The sequence below is a fragment of the Crinia signifera genome, chromosome 19, assembly GCF_055691185.1.
Source record: "Crinia signifera chromosome 19, ASM5569118v1, whole genome shotgun sequence".
Classification (NCBI taxonomy): Eukaryota; Metazoa; Chordata; class Amphibia; order Anura; family Myobatrachidae; genus Crinia; species Crinia signifera.
Window position 1 is genome coordinate 109427983 of NC_139226.1, and position 21569 is coordinate 109449551.

At 46.6% G+C, this 21569-nt stretch overlaps 2 protein-coding genes across 2 annotated transcripts; both read left to right on the forward strand.

The window, feature by feature from the left end:
• Positions 1-588: 588 nt before the first annotated feature.
• LOC146042031 (uncharacterized) lies at positions 589-4819 on the forward strand. The gene is made up of 4 exons (XM_083161939.1): positions 589-684; positions 801-903; positions 984-1110; positions 3448-4819. The coding sequence occupies exons 2-4, from the start codon at positions 855-857 to the stop codon at positions 4370-4372; spliced, it is 1101 nt and encodes a 366-aa protein (XP_083018065.1). The 5' UTR covers positions 589-684; positions 801-854; the 3' UTR covers positions 4373-4819.
• A 5214-nt stretch (positions 4820-10033) lies between these two features.
• Positions 10034-16140, forward strand: LOC146042892 (uncharacterized). The gene is made up of 4 exons (XM_083163172.1): positions 10034-10189; positions 10436-10537; positions 10621-10747; positions 14129-16140. Exons 2-4 carry the CDS (start codon positions 10489-10491, stop codon positions 15054-15056), a joined length of 1104 nt encoding a protein of 367 aa, XP_083019298.1. The 5' UTR covers positions 10034-10189; positions 10436-10488; the 3' UTR covers positions 15057-16140.
• The last annotated feature ends 5429 nt before the right edge of the window (positions 16141-21569 follow it).

The window sequence follows — 21569 nt, forward strand, 5'->3', positions numbered from 1 at the left end:
AGGGAGAGCCTGGAGGTCCCTGTGCCTGCGGCGCTGAGTATGATGTTGCCGGGGTCCCTGCAGTGAAGTGGAAATAACGTGCTATCTCCGCCGCCCCGCGGCGCGGGAAGCGCTTCTGACTGAAAACACTGGCTGCACACTGATTGGCTGACGTGTTTTCAGTCAGAAGCGCTTCCCGCGCCGCGGGGCGGCGGCGAAATTGTCCGGGAGGGGGGGGGGGGGGGCGAAATTGTCCCGGCGGGGGGGGGGGGGGGGAGCAAAAGTTTTCGTTACGCCACTGCATAGAGAAATTAGTTCCCCCACCTCTGCATGACCACTTTAAGCCCTACATATACCCCAGCCACCTCCCCACTGATTCATGGTAATTTGGCCTGAATTACTCTCTGTAAATCTATTCATTTGTTAAGCCCAGATATGACCGATAATAACCTGAAACTCTGTGTCCACATGCATTGATGGTGGGACTTGGTATTTCATTGTAAGCTGCAGCTTTTGAATAACAAAACACTCAGTGACCAGGTCTGATCCCACTTCCAGCATCACTGTGCATACCACGTGAATAACATTCTGTAAAACAAATCAAAAGTCCAGTAAGCTGCTTTGGATCACAGGGAATGGAGATGGTGCAATATAAAGGCAGCCTACAGAATCAGCACCAGCCTCACACTGGTGCCGAAGGTCCAGGTAAGCGAGATCTTAGCCAGCCTTGCTATGGGAGTAGACATGCACAGCGCAGAACATGAGGTTTCGTTTTTGAATTTGAGATGGATTCTAACCTTCGTATCCATTTCTTTAAGCAGATTTACATTGCTGGGGATCTTTTTATTTTCTGCTGACCCATCCACTGACTCAACATGTTGGTGAAAGTAGCGGTGTTGGCGCTCGCTGTGTGCGCAGTCGCAGGTCAGTACACGCATACAGTAGGCAGGTGAGTTTCTGTGAGTGAAAGACTTAAAGGTTCTAACACATTCTTCTTGCTTTAGGATCTCAGGCTGAAGTCAGCACTGATAATCTGGTTGATGCCTTCTGGAATTACTTCAGCCAGCTGACCAGCGCCACTAAGGACACTGCGGTGCAGATTAAGCAGTCCGACATCAGCAAGCAGCTAAAGTAAGTGACGGTATCATAGGCAGCAATACCAACCAAAGTTTTAGGTATTAAAGTAGTACAAGGGTGGTGTTACCCATAGCAACCAATCAGGCATGTGAGTTTATTTTCTAAACTGCACCAGAAAAATGAGAATGTTCCTGTAAAGCTCCGCACACACGGAGCAATATATTGCTGTGTTCCATTTTTCATCAGCGACCAGAGATGATCGCTGACAGGGGCTTAACTAGATATTCGTAGGCCCCATAGCAAATGTTTTTAAGGGCCCCCTATTTAGCAACTGATGGTGATAAATGTATGTAAAACATATTACTTAGACAGTAAAGATGGGCCCCCCTCAGCTCTGGGTCCCATAGCAGCTGACCCCCTTGCACCTATGGCAGTTACGCCCCTGATCGCTGATGAAAAGCAGACACTGCTGGGGGAAACAGCTAATTACTGGGGGAAGCCGCTGGTCGCAGGAGCATGCTCCTGTGACCAGTGACCACCCCAGAGCGACAGTCGCCCACTACACACGGGGATATGGTCGCTCAGTGACCATATCCAAGGCGATCGTGTGTATGGGGATTTACAATAAGCATCATGATATTTTCCCTTTACAACAATTTGTAGACATGTAAATTATTTATACATCTTCAGGTTTTGTTATTTATTTCAACAGTGAGCCTTGAAATAGATATAGTGAATTAATTATATAGATAGTTGTTCTAGGTCAGGCATGTCCAAACTATGGCCCTCCAACTGCAAGTCCCATCATGCCTTACCACAGTTTTGCTGTTAGGGAATGCTAAAACTATGGCAAGGCATGCTGGGATGTGTAGTTTCACAACAGTTGGAGGGCCATAGTTTGGACATGCCTGTTCTAGGTGCTTACAGGCTTTGTTGAATGTGTATTAAGCTTGCAGAGATAAAGTGGAAAGAGTTTGTCCCAGGCAACCAGTTCCTAAATGTCATTATACAAGCTGTGCTTTCACTGGTATAAGTTTATTCTAGGAGCCCGGAACCCAGTGTTTCACTAGTAATACCCTAGACTCAGCAGCAATATTACACTTCCCCTTACCCACATTCACTGCCAACACCCCAGCATCATCCAGTCACACAGTCCTCCTCCCCTGCATTCATTACAATCACCATAGCAGTAAACAATCTCTCCTACACCTGCATGCACTTCCAGTGCCCCATCAGCACCGAGGCCCACGCTCTACTTCACCCCACCCCCTGCATTCACTGCCAACACCCCATTATTAGTAGTGCTCCTTATACACCTTACGCCGCATAGCAGACTTATTATACACCTGATACCACACAGTAAAGCAAGGCAAAAAAGGGCCACTTCTTAAAAAAAATCACTGGCTGACAGGTGGCTTAGTACTTGTGTATTACCAGGGCGCCCACTAAGCAAATTGCTTAGTGGGCGATTCTGCGCAAGAAAATCAAATTGCATCGCATGGGCCGTTTTAGTGCCCTGCGATGCGATTTTCCTACGTAATTTATTCACTGCTCTCTTATCCCCGGCGGATCGCATCGAATCGCACCTCCCACAAAATCGCATGCGATTTTATAGGGTGAGATGGCATTACATTAGCTACACACTTGTATGACATGCAATGAGGTTTTAGGCACCTCCCCACTATCCACGGCACCCCGAAGCGTGGCAAGTGCAGCGAGTCCCACAAGGGGCGGCGGAACACGTCCTTCAGACCTTTTCATACCCCACTATCCACGTCGGTGTGGAGTTGATTTTATATAGTGTGGCGAGCTCAACGAGCCACCGAGCCCGAAGCGCGGCGAGCGCAGCGAGCCCCGCGAGGGGACGTGGATGACTTTACATGTATTCTGCATCCCCACGTGGGTCTCGCCAAGCTTCGGACTTGGTGACTCGCTGCGCTCGCCACACTATATAAAATCAACTCCACACCGACATGGGGGTATGAAAAGGTCAGGAGGACGCGTTCCGCCGCCGCTTGCCACGCTTCGAGGTGGCGTGGATAGTGGGGGGGGGTGCCTAAAACCTCATTGCATGTCATACAAGTGTATAGCTAATGTAATAGAATTGCACCCTATAAAATCGCATGCGATCGCAAGCACTTAAAGCAACAGCCGCTACTAACCTTGATAATCTTACACATATAGGGCCAGATGTATCAAGCTTCAAAAGTGATAAAATAGAAAGTGATAAACAGCCAGCCAATAAGCTCCTTCCTGCCATGTCACAGACTGTGTTTGAAAAATATCAGACAGGAACTGATTGGCTGCCGGGTGTTTAACACTTTCCATTTTATCACTTTTGAAGCTTGATACATCTGGCCATAGTATCTAATTCTCACCCTTTCTCCACAGTTCTCTCATTGAGGAGAACCTGAAGACTGTAAACTTCTATGCAGGAGAACTAGAGCAACAGTTGGTTCTCTTTGCTCAGCAGATTCAAAAGCAAATGATGCAAGACTCAGACAAGCTGAGCGAGCAGATCAGACAGGAGCTGGAGCAGCTGAGGGTCAGGCTGTCTCCATATGCAGATGAGGTGCAAAAGCAGTTGAGCAGGAACGTAGAACAGCTTCAGAAAAAAGTGGCTCCGTATGCAGAAGAACTTCGCACCCAACTGGACAAAAACATTCAGGTGGTCAGCCAGCAGCTGAAGTCTGCAAATAAGGACCTTGAAGCCAACATCCGTCAGAATGCAGACCAGATACAGGTGTCACTGGTCCCATTTTATCAAACACTGGGGGTCATAATAGACAACAATGTGGAGCAGCTAAGGAAGCAGCTAAAACCCATCACTGATAAATTGAAAGATAACATAGATCAACAGTTCCTGGAGCTCTATATAAGCCTGACCCCCTATGCTGGGGATATGGAGGAAGTGCTGCACAAACAGGTGGAGAACATGGACAATCAGATAAGGAAGAAGGTAGAGCAGATGGAAAGCCAAATCCTCAACTTAACCGTACAGCTGAAAGACCTACTCTACCCCTATGCAGACCAGCTAAGAGACAAGCTCAATGGTGATATAGTAGATATCATAGAGACACTAAGGCCCTACCTGATTAAGATAGAGCGGCAGATTGACCAGAAGATTGCAGAGTTTAGAGACACAATTGTCCCCTTTGTCAATGGCCTGAACAAGGCACTTGTGGAGAAGGACATGAAGCAGGAGCTGGGTCAAATTAGTGTCAGCACGCAGGATCAGATGGATGTTTTGTTGGAGCTAGAGGTCCGAGACAATATCCAAAATTTCATTAATAGGGGAATTTCCCCTAAGAGCTGAGTCCTCATCATTCCGACCTATGCCTGGTCAACAATGTCACCTAATGTAACCTATAGCATAACATATAAACAATGCTTGTAAGTGCATAAGTGTATCAATGTCGGTGTGACTTGTTTTAAGCTTAAATAGGTCCAAGTAGGGGTGTAAGTTCAAACCAGGTGCCTGGAGGTGAAATAGATCGTGGTGATCAGTGGTGGCTCCAGAGGAGGGACTGCAGCACAGTACAAATACTAATATGGGAGCAACACCAACTGCCAGTGAGTCAGTTTGGAAAGGCAGTTGGTGTGGTTCCCTATTTGGATTTTGAACTGCTATGCAGGCCCCCTCTGAAGCCTCCCCTGGTGGTGATCCACCCCTTTAGCACATGTGCGGTAGAACAGCTGACGGGGCAAAGAAAAAGACTACTTTCTATATCATATTTCATGTAAATAAAGTGTTTAGAAACAACTGTATTTGCATATTACTTTGCATATTACACATTCTCTATGGGGGACTTTCTTAGCATACAGTCTCTGCAGAGGGACCTTTAAAACTCCCAGCACATTCTATTACTCTTGAGCTCAAGATCCAGCTGGGGGTCACCAAGGGGGCTTGTGAGCAAGGACAGCAGTCAGAAGTGGTTCCAATAAATCACTACAGAATGAAATGTGTGGAGAGAGATCTATCCATGCTCAGCAGCCCCCTCTGTCGTTCCCTTTGGTGCCCCCCTGACAGCTGGAGCCGGGTGTGGTGTGACACACCGACAGTCGGGATTCCGATAATCATTACTCCGCCGTCGGAATCCCGACTGCACAGCGGGGCAGCGCAATAAAGCCGCTCGCCACGCTGCACTCACCACGCTGCACTCACCACGCTGCGGGCACGGTGGCGAGCTGCGCTCGTTACCTATTTTATTCTCCAGTCGTGGACCCCCATGAGGGAGCAGTCGGGATACCGATGTCGGAGTAATGACTGTCGGAATCCCGACTGCCGGGGAGCCGTCCGGCACCCCTGGAGCCCAGGGGCCAGTGCTTCCAATGGAGTTATGCCACTGGGTCCAAGGCATGTCAAGTTGTATGGTTACCTGGTTCTCATAACAGTCTTTTTTTTCAATGTGATATAATGTTGTCCACAAAGGCCGAACTACCATTGGTGCAGCAGGTGCATTGCACCAGGGTCCTGAGGACTAAAGAGGCAAACTGATATAAACCACTGCTGTGTACACACCTCTCAAATTGTTCATCTTTAAACCGGGACCTGCCGCGCCAAAGGAGGTGGGCTAAGGGGGAGTGGGTGTGGCCTTGCCACAACCCTTTTTTACAAATTTCAGGGGGGTCCCAGCACTCCCCTAGCAGCTGGGTATCCCCCTGGGCTCCCTCCCTACCTCCTAAACAGTTGCCATGCGCAGGCTCATGGCATCTCTTCAGTGATCTCCTCCCCCCCCCCCCTGCCTGCGGGACAATGGGACAGTCTCCAATAGCAGGACTGTCTTGCTGTAATCGGGACAGTTGGGAGGTGTGTGTGTGTGGCATATTGTAAACTTGCGCTGGAGTAAAGGAGGGGGGCCCAAATTATATTTTTGCACCTGGGCCAACCACTCACAAGTTCCGCCACTTATTGTCCATGTCATGTCATTTATGACATGTCAGGTTGTAAACCTCTGCACCTCTGATTGTGTTTAAAAGAGCAATTACAGATGGAGCCCCTCTCATGCTTGCAGGGGCTGATGAAAGAATCGCCAGCCCCCGCCAGCCGCCAAGCCCCACCAACTGTTGGAAGGCGGTGCGCTCACACGAGACACTTGCATGCCCCGTTCCGAGGGAGCTCCCCGTTGGTCACTGCCACCTCATCGCCGGTCCCCGTCGGTTGCTGCCACCCCCCACACCCCCCGTAACCCTGCCCGTCTCCCTGAAGCGGAGATGGGCAGGGTCCTGCCATCCAGCCATTGACTGATTGGGATGCGAGTGCGTGCGAGCACCGGCAGTGAATGAAATGGGCTCCATCTGTATGTCACATGGTCAGGTTTTGCTAGTAAAAACATTGCCCTTCTAAATATCAGGCATAAACTCAATATTACCTATTCAATTCACTCTAAATTACTAATAGCTCACTTCTGCTGCATGTGGTTTTGCTCAGTGCATATGACTGTTTAAAAAATAAAACGGGTCCAGTTGCTTGGGAATCCAACCTGTGTAGCTTACATTGACTAGTCAAAAATTAAAATATCCAAATAGTGTCTGTGGCTGTAATTGGGGATGGAGAGATTTCAGCCCTCCTGTATGGACGGACAACCCCCACCTGCTGGTCCATTCCAGTTGGAGTTTAGGGGAGTTCAGGCATTTAGAGATGACATCAACTCCAAGCACCGGCACTGCTCTCGTGTGCAGTGTGAATGGCGCTGACCCAGAAATATCACAGGCAAATGCCGCAATGGAAATGTGGCAAGACCTGTGTCTGATTTTGGACTTTGGTGGAAAAGGGGTATATAAGTGATTACAAGGCGTTCAGGAAAATATTCTCTATCTACAATCCCCTAACCACAGCTGTAAATGATGTTGACACATCATGGGTGAAATTTAATAGGATGAGAGATTCAGAAAGTGAGAGATTTGGTAAGAAATCTCCAGTTTTTTTTAAAGCGGCAATCATTTACACTGCAAAACCAGTTTGATTTTAAAGTATAAATAATTGCTGCTTTAAAAAAAAATATGGAGATTTCTTACCAAATCTCTCAATTTTTGAATCTCTCATCCTATTACATTTCAAATGTATTGCGGTATCACTGATGTTTTTCTTAATACTCATGGGTAAGTGGACTATTAGAAGAAAGCTTACTAAGATGGGAGTTCTATTGCAGATGAGATATTGCTATGGGCAACCAGTCATATAGGGGGAAATTTACTAAAGGAAATTTGTAAAAAAATAGGTGTATTTGTATTTAGAAATACACTTATTTCTAAATACAAATACACCTATTTTTTTTTTACAAATTTCCTTTAGTAAATTTCCCCCATACTATCTATTATCCTCTAGGGAGTGCTAAATTAGTAAATTCTGGTTGGTTGCCATAGCAACATCCCATGTGAAACAGAACTCCCATCTTACTGTTATAAACAACACCATACAGCAGCATACTGTAACTGACAACATTTTAAAACAATTCTTCAGCAACACTGTATAGTTATTACAGATCGTTAATTAATCTTTAAATTCTAAATGCAAAATAATTATAATAGATATTGGAAACGTCTGCCAATATTACAGGGAGTGTGCATATTGGAAATACTAAAAGTTATTGGCTTTTCCTATTTCTTGGGATGGATCTGTAATATACAGGACTGGTCCTTAACAGTTCAGAAACTTAAGGGCGAGCAAAGGAGAATGAGAAGAGTGTTTGTATAAGAGTCATAGGAGCAAAGTTCACAGATCACGTCACACTCACCTAATCTAGATGTATGTCCTTGGAGTTATGTTCATTAGATATGCTTCCCCAAATAATATACTGTTTCATGTGTCAGCCTCTCGTAACTGTACTATGCTCAGACAACATTTAATTTTGTGTCCAGGTTATAACATCATACAATTCATAATGCACGGGTCATTACTTTGTGTTAGTACATAAGCACATAGACTTAAAGCAGCGGTAATATAAAGGCAAAACTAAATGGGTTATTTTCTTTGCATTGTTTGCTGCTTTAACAAAATGTGCACAATTACTGAGACTGTTCATAGGGTATTAGATTTTGGTCTGATGGAATGATTTTGATCGGTCGACAAGTATAAGGTCGAGGATTAGTAAGGCCCCAGCTGGAATTCAGTATTCAGATCTGGGCGCCACTCCTTAAAAAGAAGAGGGACGGTTAGCCAGGCAGAGGGACGGTTAGCCAGGCAGAGGGACGGTTAGTCAGGCAGAGGGACGGTTAGCCAGGCAGAGGGACGGTTAGCTAGGCTAGGAATTGACATTAGAAAAAAAGGAGACATTATTAATATATATAAAACATAAAGAGCCAATACAGAGTACTGTCGGGTGAAGTAACTCCAGGGGTAGGGAGGGGGACCGGATGATGCGGCGGCGGCCACCTAGTCGCTCCGGAGGGGGGGAGTTGTGGCCTCCGCCGGTGCCACTCACCTCCATCGAGGGGGGGGGGAACACCTGCTGTAAACTGACGCCCTCCAGTGGCCGGCACCCTAGGCAAATAACTAGAGCTGCCTAGTGGTGGCGCCGCCCTGGCTGGAGGAAATGAGATTTCATACGCAGCGAAGGAAAGGTTTTTTCACAGTTAAGGAGCCAGATGTACTAAGCTTCAAAAATGATAAATGGAGAGTTATAGTCAGCCAATCAGCTCCTACCTGTCATTTTTCAAACACAGTCTGTGACATGGCAGGTAGGAGCTGATTGGCTGGCTGGTTATCACTCTCCATTTTATCACTTTTGAAGCTTAGTGCAAGCTCTGGAATTATCTGCCAGAAAAGGTTGCGATGGCTGATTCACTTAATATATTTAAGAAAGGCTTGGAACAATTTTTAGTGGAGAAAGACGAATGGGTAAAAAATTATTAAATATAGCGGGAGTTCCAGTAAGATAATTATCAGCCAAGGGCTCAGGGAATGCTGGAGATAGGATACTATAGTATAATTTTAAAAATAGTTTGAACTCGATAGACTTTTTTTTTACTTTAAAAACTTTTGCTTCCACACAGGGACCGATGGTGGTGCGGTGCGCATTCCTGTGCATTCACACTCAGAACAGTGAGTGGGGGACTGAGAGGGGCGTGGAGGCTGGTGGCCTCATTAGCATATGGGAACTCCCAGCGTTTCATGGGCATTCTCATGAGAACACTGGGTGTTCTCATGCTAATGAGGCCATGACGCGGGCGCAGGGGGCGGGCAGCTGACATGTCAGCTGCCCGTCCAATTCCTTCCCAGTGTGCACACATACGTAAGTGACTTGAAAGTCACTTTTATATGCGCGCACCTTCCACATATTTTGATGGTCGGTGACCAACGAAAGATGTGGGAGGTTCCCCCTGGCCTGCGAATAGATGTTACTGTTTAACATACATTCGCAAACCCCTGCATGCAAATCGCCTTTGCGAATGGGTGCCGCTAGCCATCCATTAGCAAGGCGGGGTTTGGTGGACTCGCAAGGATGCGAATTAGCAGACTTGCGAATCAACCAGAATAATCCCCTATGTTACTATGTTACTATGTTACCCACCACCACTATGCGACACTGAGGCCCCTAGAAGCTGTGGCAGGACAGCCGAAATCAGGACAGTTGGGAAGTATGATACTAGAATCAAGGTCAGCTTTCAGGAAAATGCCAGTTTTACATGACCCCATAGGCACAGACAGTATGGTTATGAAATCAACTCTGTGGTGTGGCTTCCGTTAAGCAACTTCAATCTTGATCTAGTAAGCTCTTTCCTAGGGTCAACATCTGCAATTCAGTACAGATAAAATAGAACTGCATGTGATTCATGGTTATTTTGCCTGAATTGTACTGGTAAGTCTATTATTTTGCTAAACCCAGATATGACCGATAATAACCTGTAGGTCTGTGACCATATGCATTGATGATGGGACTTGTGATTTCACTGTAAGCTGCAGTCTGAATAACAAAACATTCAGCAGTTCCCTCCTATGACTCAGTGACCAGGTCTGATCACACTTCCAGCATCACCATGAAAGCCGGGACACGTCACAAAACCACGTTGTAAAACAAATCAAAAGTCCAATAAGCTGCCTTGGATCACAGACAGGGAAGAGAGATGGTTGTAATATAAAGGCAGCCTACAGCATCTGCAGCAGTCTCACTCCCAGGAACCAAGGGTCCAGGTAAGGGAGATCTTAGCCAGCCTTCCTATTGGAGTAGACACGCACAGCATAGAACATGGTTTTGTTTTTGAAAATGAGAAGGGTTCTAATATTAGTGACCATTTTGATATATATGCATTAGTCACACAATGACAATCTCACCTAGCTAATGACATTATTTTTATGTTATTTGTAATGTTTGGAGTCTTGAAGATCTTCGTTATTAAGTCTAACCATTTCTAATCTTTTATCCATTTCTTTATGCAGATCTACATTGCTGGGGATCTTTTCATTTCTGCTGACCCATCCACTGACTCAACATGTTGGTGAAAGTAGCCGTGTTGGCGCTCGCTGTGTGCGCAGTCGCAGGTCAGTACACGCATACAGTAGGCAGGTGAGTTTCTGTGAGTGAAAGACTTAAAGGTTCTTCTAACACATTCTTCTTGCTTTAGGATCTCAGGCTGAAGTCAGCACTGATAAGGTGGTTGATGCCTTCTGGAATTACTTCAGCCAGCTGACCAGCGGCACTAAGGACACTGCGGTGCAGATTAAGCAGTCCGACATCAGCAAGCAGCTAAAGTAAGTGACGGAATCATAGGCAGCTATACCAACCAAAAGCCAGCTTATGAAAGTCTCAGGATTGCACAGGTGAAGGGTAGGGATGGCAGTAGCGCACGCAGGGGGGGTTTCTGAGTACCCAGAAACCCCCCCCCCAGGAGTCTAAGGGCCCTAGGCTGAAAGCTGAGGGTCCCCTCTTTCCATGGGTACAAGAATTTTAAAAATCGGCCCTTGGGAACCGGAGATATCTGACTTCAAAGCAGTGGTCCCCATCCAAGCCTGTTAATTGCTCTTCCCAGTCAGATATTTCAGGTTCTGTCTGACATAGAGTTTTTCTGATGGTATATTCCAAAAGCTGGGACTCTCCCCCTTTGAGGGACACTAGAAGCTTGTCTCTACTGATCCCAGAACCAGAGATATCAGCCTTCCAGCAGCTGGTTACTGCTCCAGCTCCACTCACCTGGTATGTAGTTTTATATTCTCGTTGGCAGATTGCTCTGCCTCCTGAACTCTGATCCCCTAGTCCCCAATATCATTTGGTAGGTGGGATTCTCTAGATTTTAATTCCATCTTCCAAAATCTAAGAAATCTATTTCTGGGAACTGGAGATATCTGCAGTCAAGCAAGCTGTCCTCCCACCAGAAAATTATGAATAATAAGCCCACTCCACTATACACCCCTCCTCTGCATATTAAACATCCTCTACGACCCTGGAAGTTATGTATCAGGGCCCCTTCATTCAGCCCAATGCCCCCTTCTCCCACCCCATCTCCCACAATCTGTGCAGTAAAGGGCTAATTAGTGGAAATGACTGATCCAGGCCCTACATACTGAGCGGCTGATATAATACCCCCTACCACCCGGGGGACATCAAAGCTTCCCCCACCCCTACCGCTGGAGGATCGATAGGGGCCCCAATACATTGCTATGCTCAGGGGTCTACACTGCTGTTGACGCCCCTGTATGTATATATATATATGTATATATATATATATATATATATTTTTTTTATTATTATTATTATTATTATTATTATTTTTTATATACATTTGGTCTATCTATAATACTTTAACTGACCCAGCATATACTGGGTCACCTAAGTGTCCATCTCTGTGCTTTGCTCCGCCCCTCTGGAAACCCCCTTCTGAAAATCCTGCGTTTGCCCCTGGATGGCCATCAGCCATTGATGATTCTAAATCATTAATGGTTTATGACTAATGTAGAATAGTTTTACCATTGATGGGGAGATCCAGATTGGTTTCCCTCCATCAATGTCAAAGCATAACCAAATAGGCTTTTTATTTTCTTATCCAAGGGGCCGGGACATGGAGCATAGCTCCGCCCCTGACACCCGTAAAGCACCGCCCCCAGGTTTTGTTTGGCCCACAGGCCAATCAGTCAAAGTAAAGGGATGGAATCGATATTTAAAACCATCTATGGTCATACTTCCCATAGTATGCTACCATTGATGGCTATTTACACTAATGCCATCGATGATAACCATCATTGGTGATAGCATCGATGGCCATCCCTAGTCAAGGGTGGTGTTACCTTAAGCAACAATCAGATGTGTACTTTCACTTTATAAACTGCAATAGAATAACTAAAAATTATTAGAATATCAGGTTTTTCCTTTACAACTGTTTTCATAAATGTGTTTTGTACATCTTCTGATTTTTTTTTCTAATAGTCTTGAATGCAGTAGTGAATTCATTATTTAAATAATTTTGCATGCTTCCATGTTTGCTGAGTGCCTATTAGAAATTCAGGTTGTCTATAGCATTGATCTACAGACAGTGTCTGACTGGGTCATGAAAGGCCCATTGGGGAAATGCAGTGGTAGGTTCCCATGGATAGAGACTTGGCTAACCATTAATGCATGGTGTGGATCCCTTGATAAATATAGATAGTAAATACTGCTAGTCAGTGGAGGCTCCAGTGGGGAGGGGGCTGCAGTAAACTCTAAAATGAAATTGGGGAGCCACGCCAACTGCCAGTGAGTCAGCTAGGAATGGCAGTTGGTTGCAGTTGCTGTGCCTCCCCTATTTGAAATTTGAAATGTTCTGCAGTCCCACTACTGGGGCCTCTCCTGCTGATAGTGCATGCATGAAAATGTACCAGATTCATAATAGGAATGTAATGTATACATCATAGTTGTGTGCAGTAAAATATAACATATGCATAATGTAGAAATTAAATGCACAATCTGGAACCTGTGGGTGGGGCCCACTGGGAGTTTCCCATGTACCCATGTGGGCCAGTCCAACACTGTATACAGATATAAAGTTACGCCCCCATACACACTAGGCGATGTTGTAAACAATATTGCTCAGAAAGAGCTTCTGAGCGATATTGTTCACAATATCCACTTGTGTGGACACACAATGGCAGGTATTCAATGCCGACAGCCAGGGCCGGTGTGAACTGTCCCAGCACCCTAGGCAAATTATCACATACCCGCCCGCCTGCCGCCACCGCAGCACCCCCCCCCCCACATTTCTCTCCGCCGCCCCCCCTCACCTCAGCATAGCCGGCTTTCTTCAGAGGCTGCTGGAGTCGACACTTCTCATCACGTCGGCCAGGCGGGTGTAAGCTCACCCGCAGATAGCCGCGGCGCTGACCAGCAAGGGTGGAGGATAGCATCAACGGGCGGGCTCCACGGGGGGGGGGGGGGGTGGTGTAAGTTCACCTGTTCCAGCAGAGAGCTGCTGACCAGCACGGGGGGTTTGCCGGCACCACCCGCCGATCACTTCAACCGGCGAGCTCCACGGGGGTGGGGGAATGAGGGGCAGGGGGGCAGCGTAGGGGGGCAGTGCAGGGCGTGCGGGTGTAATGTAAGCTCATCTGTTCCTTGCTGGTACTTAACAATAACAGCTGCTTTAGTTTCTGCTCTCCTCGGACAGGAGCGCTACTGCAGCTCAGTACCGCCCTCCAGTGGCCGGCGCCCTAGGCAAGTACCTGATGCTGCCTAGTGGTGGCGCCAGCCCTGGCGACAGCGAGCAGAGCTTTCTGCTCGCTGTCACCACTCACCCGGTCAGTATTCAACGCACGCCCCCCCCCCCCCCCCTCATATGCCAATTCCCCCTCGCTCCATTTTTTGAGAGAGGGGGAATTGACGTATGCGGCTCCAGAAGCAGCGAGACTCGCGGCTAAATACAGCGAGTTTTCTGCATTAGCCGGGGGTCTCGCTGTTTTGGGGAATTCTCGCCGTCCTGTGACGGCGAGGATTTCCCCAGAACGTTGAATAGAGCGAGCGGCCGGCACGGGGGTTAAACAACGAGGCGGGATCCCGGGATCCCGACTGTCGGACCCCTATACCACACCCGAAAAAGTATGATGATCTGAGAATTCTACCACTGATCCTGTTACATGTAGTAACCCATTCTCACTCTTCCTCCACAGTTCTCTCATTGAGAAGAACCTGAAGAGCGTGAACCTCTATGCAGGAGACCTGCAGCAACAGTTGGTTCCCTTTGCTCAGCAGATTCAACAGCAACTGACACAAGACTCGGACAAGCTGAGAGAGCAGATCAGGCAGGAGCTGGAGCAGCTGAGGGTCAAGCTGTCCCCATACGCAGATGAGGTTCAAAAGCAGCTGAGCAAGAACGTAGAAGAGCTTCAGAAAAAAGTGGCTCCTTATGCAGAAGAACTTCGCACCCAACTGGACAAAAACATTCAGGTGGTCAGCCAGCAGCTGAAGTCTGCAACTAAGAACCTGGAAGCCAACATCCGACAGAATGCAGACCAGATACAGGTGTCACTGGCCCCATTTTATCAAGAACTAGGAGTCACAATAGACAACAATGTGGAGCAGCTGAGGAAGCAGCTGAAACCCATCAGTGATAAACTAAAAGATAACATAGATCAACAGTTACAGGAGCTCTCAAAAAGCCTGACCCCCTATGCTGAGGAAATGCAGGATGCGCTGCGCAAACAGATGAGGAACATGGACGTCCAGATGAGGAAGAAGGTAGACCAGATGGAAACCGAAATCCTGAATTTCACAGTACAGCTGAAAGGACAACTGTACCCCTATGCTGACCAACTAAGAGACAAGCTCAATGGGGATATGACAGGTGTTAGACAGACACTGGAGCCCTACCTGGCCACGATGAACCAGCAGATGGAGAAGAAGATCACAGAGTTTAAAGACACAATTGTCCCCTACGCTGATGGCCTGAACAAGGAACTTGTGCAGAAAGTGGAGGACATGAAGAAGGAGCTGAGCCAGTATACTGTCAGCATGCAGGATCAGATGGATGTTCTGGAGCAAGATGTCCGAGACAAGATCCAAGATTTTATCAATAGGGGAATTTCCACTGATAACTGAGTCCTCTTCCCTCTGACCTATGACTGCTGCACAAGTCACCTGATGTAACTTATAACATATAGAGAATACTTGTTATTGCATAAGGCAAAATGATATATCAATGCTGTTGTGACTTGATTTAAGCTTAGATAGGTCCAACGCTTTAAAAGTTGTATGTGCTTAGTTTTTATAACAGTCTTCAGTGTTATTGAATTGCCATTATAACTTTACATTGTAACATAGTAATTTTGGTGGAAAAAAAGCTGTTAGTCCATCGAGTTCAACCCATTTGACTTGTAACTACTGACTCGAGTAAGTCATATCTATAGGATTCCCTTAGTGTAATGTATGTAACTTCCATAATACACAACAATTATACTTGGTAAAGGATGTTGGGATTTCCGGTACATCAACAGCTGAAGCAGTGGCGTAACTATACATTTTGGTCCCCCCTGCCAAAAGGTTTGTGCCCCCCCCCCAGGCTCCTCTCCAGCGTGTTTCCCTAGCGTGTGACGTGATGACATCACACGCATAACGGAGAAGCTGAAGCAGGAGAGAGAGAGACCAGCATACACTGCTGCTTCCCTTGACTCCAACGCATCCCAGGCCGCCCTAGCACGCCCATCCGCCTGCCCATCCTCTACACAGTAGCCAATAGCTGGCTCTGTGTACAGTAAATTTAATCAGTGGGGGGGATTTGTCATCTCTGCCATAGCCGCACCCGCGCTGTGGCTGACTCTCCTCCAGTGCTCAGTCAGTGGGCAGCCGCAGGCAGCAGCATGTCAGTGCGTCGAGCGGGTGCCAGCGCCCACACAGACCCCACTGCTGCTTGCTCCCCCAAGCGGCTGCTGGGGCTGCCTTACAGTAGTTACGCCACTGAGCTGAAGGTAGACAATTAGTCCGATCATGATTTAACTAAAAACCAAAACCAAAGGGCAGTACAATGCAATTGCGGGAACGTTATCATTATTTAGCTTGACAACTGCTTATGTTATTGTATTGGAGCATTCCTCAATTTTGTCTGGTGCCACTTCTTCAATAGTAAACGTGATAACCCTGTGTTTGCACTCATTGTATTCCATTAATAAAATGCAACTCAGCAATGCACAGTGTGTCCAGATTCCAGTTAATGAAAAGATTTCTGAAAATAATATTAACATTTAAGTTACATTAATCTGACGTCCTCTCATTCCATTCTAGAACTCAACATATTTCTTCTTACAGTGCTTTCATTTTCTGTTTCTCCATCTGTTGTTTAACCCTCTGTGTGCCAAGTGAATTTGTCAAAATAGGTGTGAAAATTGCCAAGCAAACATTTGTATTCATTATAATGACCTGCAATGTTACCTTATATAGGAAATATCATCTTTTTCTACATTTTTTATTTGAACTTATATAACAAATGAGGGCAACGCTGGCATTTTTAGCAGATATTTTGCCCATCTCTCACAGAGCTGTTGGCTCTCAAAGGGTTAAATACTCCTTTATATACAAATACATGCTTACCCTTCCAGGAGCTTGGGCGACTCATGGTTTATGGGGTCATCCCCAGCAGCCCCCCAGAAGAGTAGACAGCTCTCCCGCATCCTGCACGCTTCCTGGGGAAGCAGGTAGGATTTTATGTTAAACTACAGAAAAAGGAGAGGTATTTGCACTTCCTAATTAAAAATCTATGTATATCAAATTATAAATATGTACCTGTGATATATGACGGAACAAATCATAACACACTACAATCATGCCTCTTTCCCACTACGGCTAAAAAATGGTAAATTGCCGATTTTCAGCGCAATTTACCGTTTTAAGGCTGCAGTGGGAAAGTGAGTTGAAATACCGTTTAAAGCTAAATGGTATTTCAACCCGTTTTTAAAGCAGAGTCCTACACGTTAAAATAACGTTTAAAAGGCAGTGGGAATGCCTCTTAAACGTTATTTAGCCTCCAGCCAGTCCCAGTGCCTGATGAGAACTAGTAGTTCTCACTTTGTGCATGTGTAATGAGTGCACGTGCATAATAATGAGCCGCTCATTACATATGCACATATGTAATGAGCGGCTCATTATTATGCACGTGCACTCACTACATATGCGCAAACTGAGAACTACTAGTTCTCATCAGGCACTGGGACTGCCTGTACCCTGCATGGACCCTGCATGGACCCCCGCTGCCTCCCCACTGCCCTGCATCCCCGTGCAGGTAAGTACAAGGGGAGGGGAGGTGGGGGCACAGGGCAGGGGTTAGGCAGTCTTTACACTTGGGGGGGGGGGGGGGATTAGGCACTCTTTACACTGGGGGGGGGGGTTAGGCACTCTACATTTTACACGGTTCACTGCAATGGGAATGGTACTTAAATGGTATTTAAAATGGTAATCTGCTGCAGTGGGAATGCTAATACCGTTTTTAATACCATTTAAGATTACCAGTACTTTAAACTGGTCTGCAGTGGGAAAGCAGCATTATAATAACAAATGTATTTAATATAATACAATGTATATAAAACAAATGGTCACCTGTAAAACATGCAACATATCAAGTAAAAGACTACAATGTTTCAATTGCAAAAAAAGGACCTCTGTGGTTCCATGTGTTCAAAAAGCAAAAATATTTTGTTAATAATATTTGATACCTTACTCCATCCACAGTGTTTTACATATATTTGATTGAGTGGTTCTCCTCTTTATAATGGTGACAGTCCTGCTGAGGGCTCCGTACTGGACCGTGGTGATAAGGGTATAAAGGTGCATACACACTGGGCGATTTTGCCCAGCGAGAATGTACAGCGATGATGGGTAAAATTGCTGGGCTGATAATCCCTCAGTGCATACACACGGAGCATTTTTCACCCGTTTTACTGATTTTCTCAGGGGTGGAAGGCTTGCCATAGCAGCCCTGTACGGACAGGTCTGAATCAAGCCCTCTATGAGGTCACCATGGCCCTTATTCTGATCGATGCGGATATTCCCGCTTGCGTACGGGCCGCCGATGTTTATCTTCTGCGCATGTGCAGAGGTCACTCTGCGCATGTGCAGGCGATTTCGCCGCAAGGATTCTCTATACGCCGCACAGGGGGCGTAGAGGGGCGTGAGGGGCTACTTAGCCTCATTACCCTATGCATACGCCCCGCGTTTCATGGGCGTTCCCATGCAAACGCGGGGCGTATGCATGGTAATGAGGCCGTGACGCGTGGGTACGGGGCGGGCATCTGACATCGCCGGATGTCAGCTGCCCGCCCCCATACAAGATTTCACACGGACAAGTGTCCGTGTGGTCTTGTGTTGCGGGACCTGGTGGAGCGTGCGGCCCTGCATTCGATGTTCGGCGACCATCGAATGCAGGGGCTGCTCCCACCATGGAGGAGGCGTATCCCCGTCCAATTTCATGCGGATCGCCACATATCCGCGTACGGACGGCAGGTGGCGATCCGTATGGAAGGCGGGGATTTGCCTGCACGGTCGTGGCCGCATATTCTGATCGGGCCGCACCGATCAGAATAAGGGCCCATGTTATGTCATCAAATTCATTACTAAGAATCTTATGTTTACTGCAAAAACTGTGACATATAATTATTATTACATAGCAATACTAAAGAGTTGACTACTTATACTTTCTTAATTATGTTTGTTTTTATTGCTCAGTTGTGTTAAGTGCACAATGACACTACATAATGTGGCAGATACAGCATATTTCTACATGAGGATAATGTGGAAAATCCAGACCAGGTTTTAGAGCAGCAGCAGGAAAGTTAGATCCAGTCCAGGTTTACCTAATGATGTGATAAGATTTGGGATTTCCAGGGCAGAGGGTCAATGTTCCTGATGGGGGAATAGCTGCCCAATTGATAGGCCGGGGGTGTGGGCTGCATTCGGGACTACTGGAACATACTGAGGAGTTTCTTCTATGCCATAGGGGGTGTGGGTTGTTAGGTCTACAACAACTAGGTCGACAAGCATTGGGTCGACACCACTAGGTCGACATGGGTCTAGGTCGACATGGGTCTAGGTTGACAGAACATTAGGTCGACACAAGCATAAGGTTGACATGGGCAAGGTCGACAGTCAAAAGATCGACATGGGATTTTTCACCGTTTTTTTTTACCCGAATGTCGACACAGTCGACATGGACACAGTTTGAAGTGCACTACATCCCCTCGCAATGCTCGCTTTGCTCGCAATGCTTCGGGCACACTATTTTATTCACCCACCATGCCCTAGTGGATGGTAGGGCATGAAATACCGCCTGTTGGCACATGTCGGCTCAAAAAACTGTGAAAAACCCCATGTCGACCTTTTGACTGTCAACCTTGTCCATGTCAACCTTATGCTTGTGTCGAACTAATGTCCTGTTGACCTAGACCCATGTCGACCTAGACCCATGTCAACCTTGCTGCCTGTCGACCTAGTGGTGTCGACCCAATGCTTGTCGACCTAGTTGTTGTAGACCTAATGAGCGTATCCCGCCATAGGTAGCCAACTCCAGTCCTCAAGAGCTACCAACAGTTAACATTTTCCAGGTCTCACAAGTGAAGTTATTAGCTCCACCTGTGGATCTTTTAAAATGTGTCAGTGAGTAATGAGTGCACCTGTGCACCTGCTAGGTGGGCTAAAAAATCATGAACTGTTGGTAGCTCTCGAGGACTGGCGTTGGCTACCCCTGTTCTATGCTGTGACATCTGTATGCTGCAATGCTGTAACCATCCTTGCCTGTGCTGATTACCTGGTATGCTGTTTATCTGCTACAAAATAAGGACCAAGACTTCATCTTATCCAGTGTATGTGATTCCTTGTCACAATACATTGTTGATAAAAAAGGCCTTCATAAGCCTCATGTGTGTCAGGGCCGGTGCTAGGCACCGGAGCGCCCCAGGCGGGAGGGGTGCCACGGCGCTCAACTGCTGGGGGGGGGTGGGGGGGTGCGTGACGTGTCCGACCACCGGGGGGGGTCGCGCGGTGTTGCTACCCGGATGCCGGGGGGGGGGGGGGGGGGAGGGGGGTGCACGCAGTGTGTTTGCTGGGCAGGGTGGAAGGTGTGTCCGCGATGTGGCTACCCGGGGGGAAGGGGGGGGGGAGAGAAGGGGTGCGCGATGTGGCCTCTGTGCTGTTGGGGGGGGGGGGAGGAGAGGGAGGGAGTGTTCACTTACCGAACACCTGCTCCTGCTCCTTCCCCCGGCTCTCTGTCCTGCTCCTCTGCTGATGCGGTGGTAGAGCTTTCCAGCTCACTACCGCCCTCCAGTGGCCGGCGCCCTAGGCAAATGCCTAGACCTGCCTAGTGGTGGTGCCGGCCCTGCTGCCAGGACAAACTGTGGGGAGGCCTCTATGATACTCACATTGCATTAAAGACTTCACGGGGGAAATGTAATAGGATGAGAGATTCAGAAAGTGAGAGATTTGGTAAGAAATCTCCAGTTTTTTTTAAAGTGGCAATCATTTACACAGCAAAACCAGTTTGATTTTGCAGTATATATGATTGCCGCTTTAAAAACACTGGAGATTTCTTACCAAATCTCTCACTTTCTGAATCTCTCATCTTATTACATTTCCCCCCTAGACACTATGGGATGAATTTACTAAGATGGGAGTTCTAATGAAGATGGGATGTTGCCCATAGCAACCAAATTTTATCTATTATCTTCTAGAAGTTGCTAAATAAGTAAGTAGTAGAATATGATTGGTTGCTATATATCAAATTCCATCTCCAGTAGATCTCCCATTTTAGTAAAGCCCTAGGGATTAATAAACACAAAAATACAACATATATATCTGTTGTCAAGTATAACTTAAGGACCATACACACTGGGCGATTTTGAGCTGAAAGCAGCCCAGTTTTTTAGCTCAAAAGCCAGCAGCGATGAGTGGTGAGAGCTGATGCCCGCTCCCATGTCATCGCCAGCCATTGCTGCTCATCTGCTGGTATTATTTATTTATTTTATTTATTAACAGTTTCTTATATAGCGCACACATATTCCCCAGCGCTGTACAGAGAATATATTAACATTCACATCAGTCCCTGCCCCAGTGGAGCTTACAATCTATATTCCCTACCACATATACACGCACACACAGACATTCTAGGGTTAATTTTGTTTGGAGCCAAATAACCTACCAGTATTTTTTTGGATCGCGGGAGAAAATCGGAGTACCCGGAGGAAACCCACACAATCACATGGAGAATATACAAACTCTGCACAGTTAGAGCCATGGTGGGGATCGAACCCATGACCTCAGCGCTGTGAGGCAGTAATGCTAAGCATAACACAGTCCGTGCTGATATTTTGCTTTCCTATAATGTTCACAATTGCAAATTTATTTTCAGACTGTAGGTGGCACACACGTATAAATATGGAACGCAATATGCAGCTTATTACATTTATACCATAAAGCATAAAAATGTTAAAGCAATAAAATCATGGCAATACTTAATAATGCAGATCATACTAATGGGAAGTTAATATAAGGCAAATGTATATAGCAGAGATTTAGGCTTTATACAAAATAAACGAATGTCATTTGAGATATCCTGAAGAGTAACAGTGAAATTAA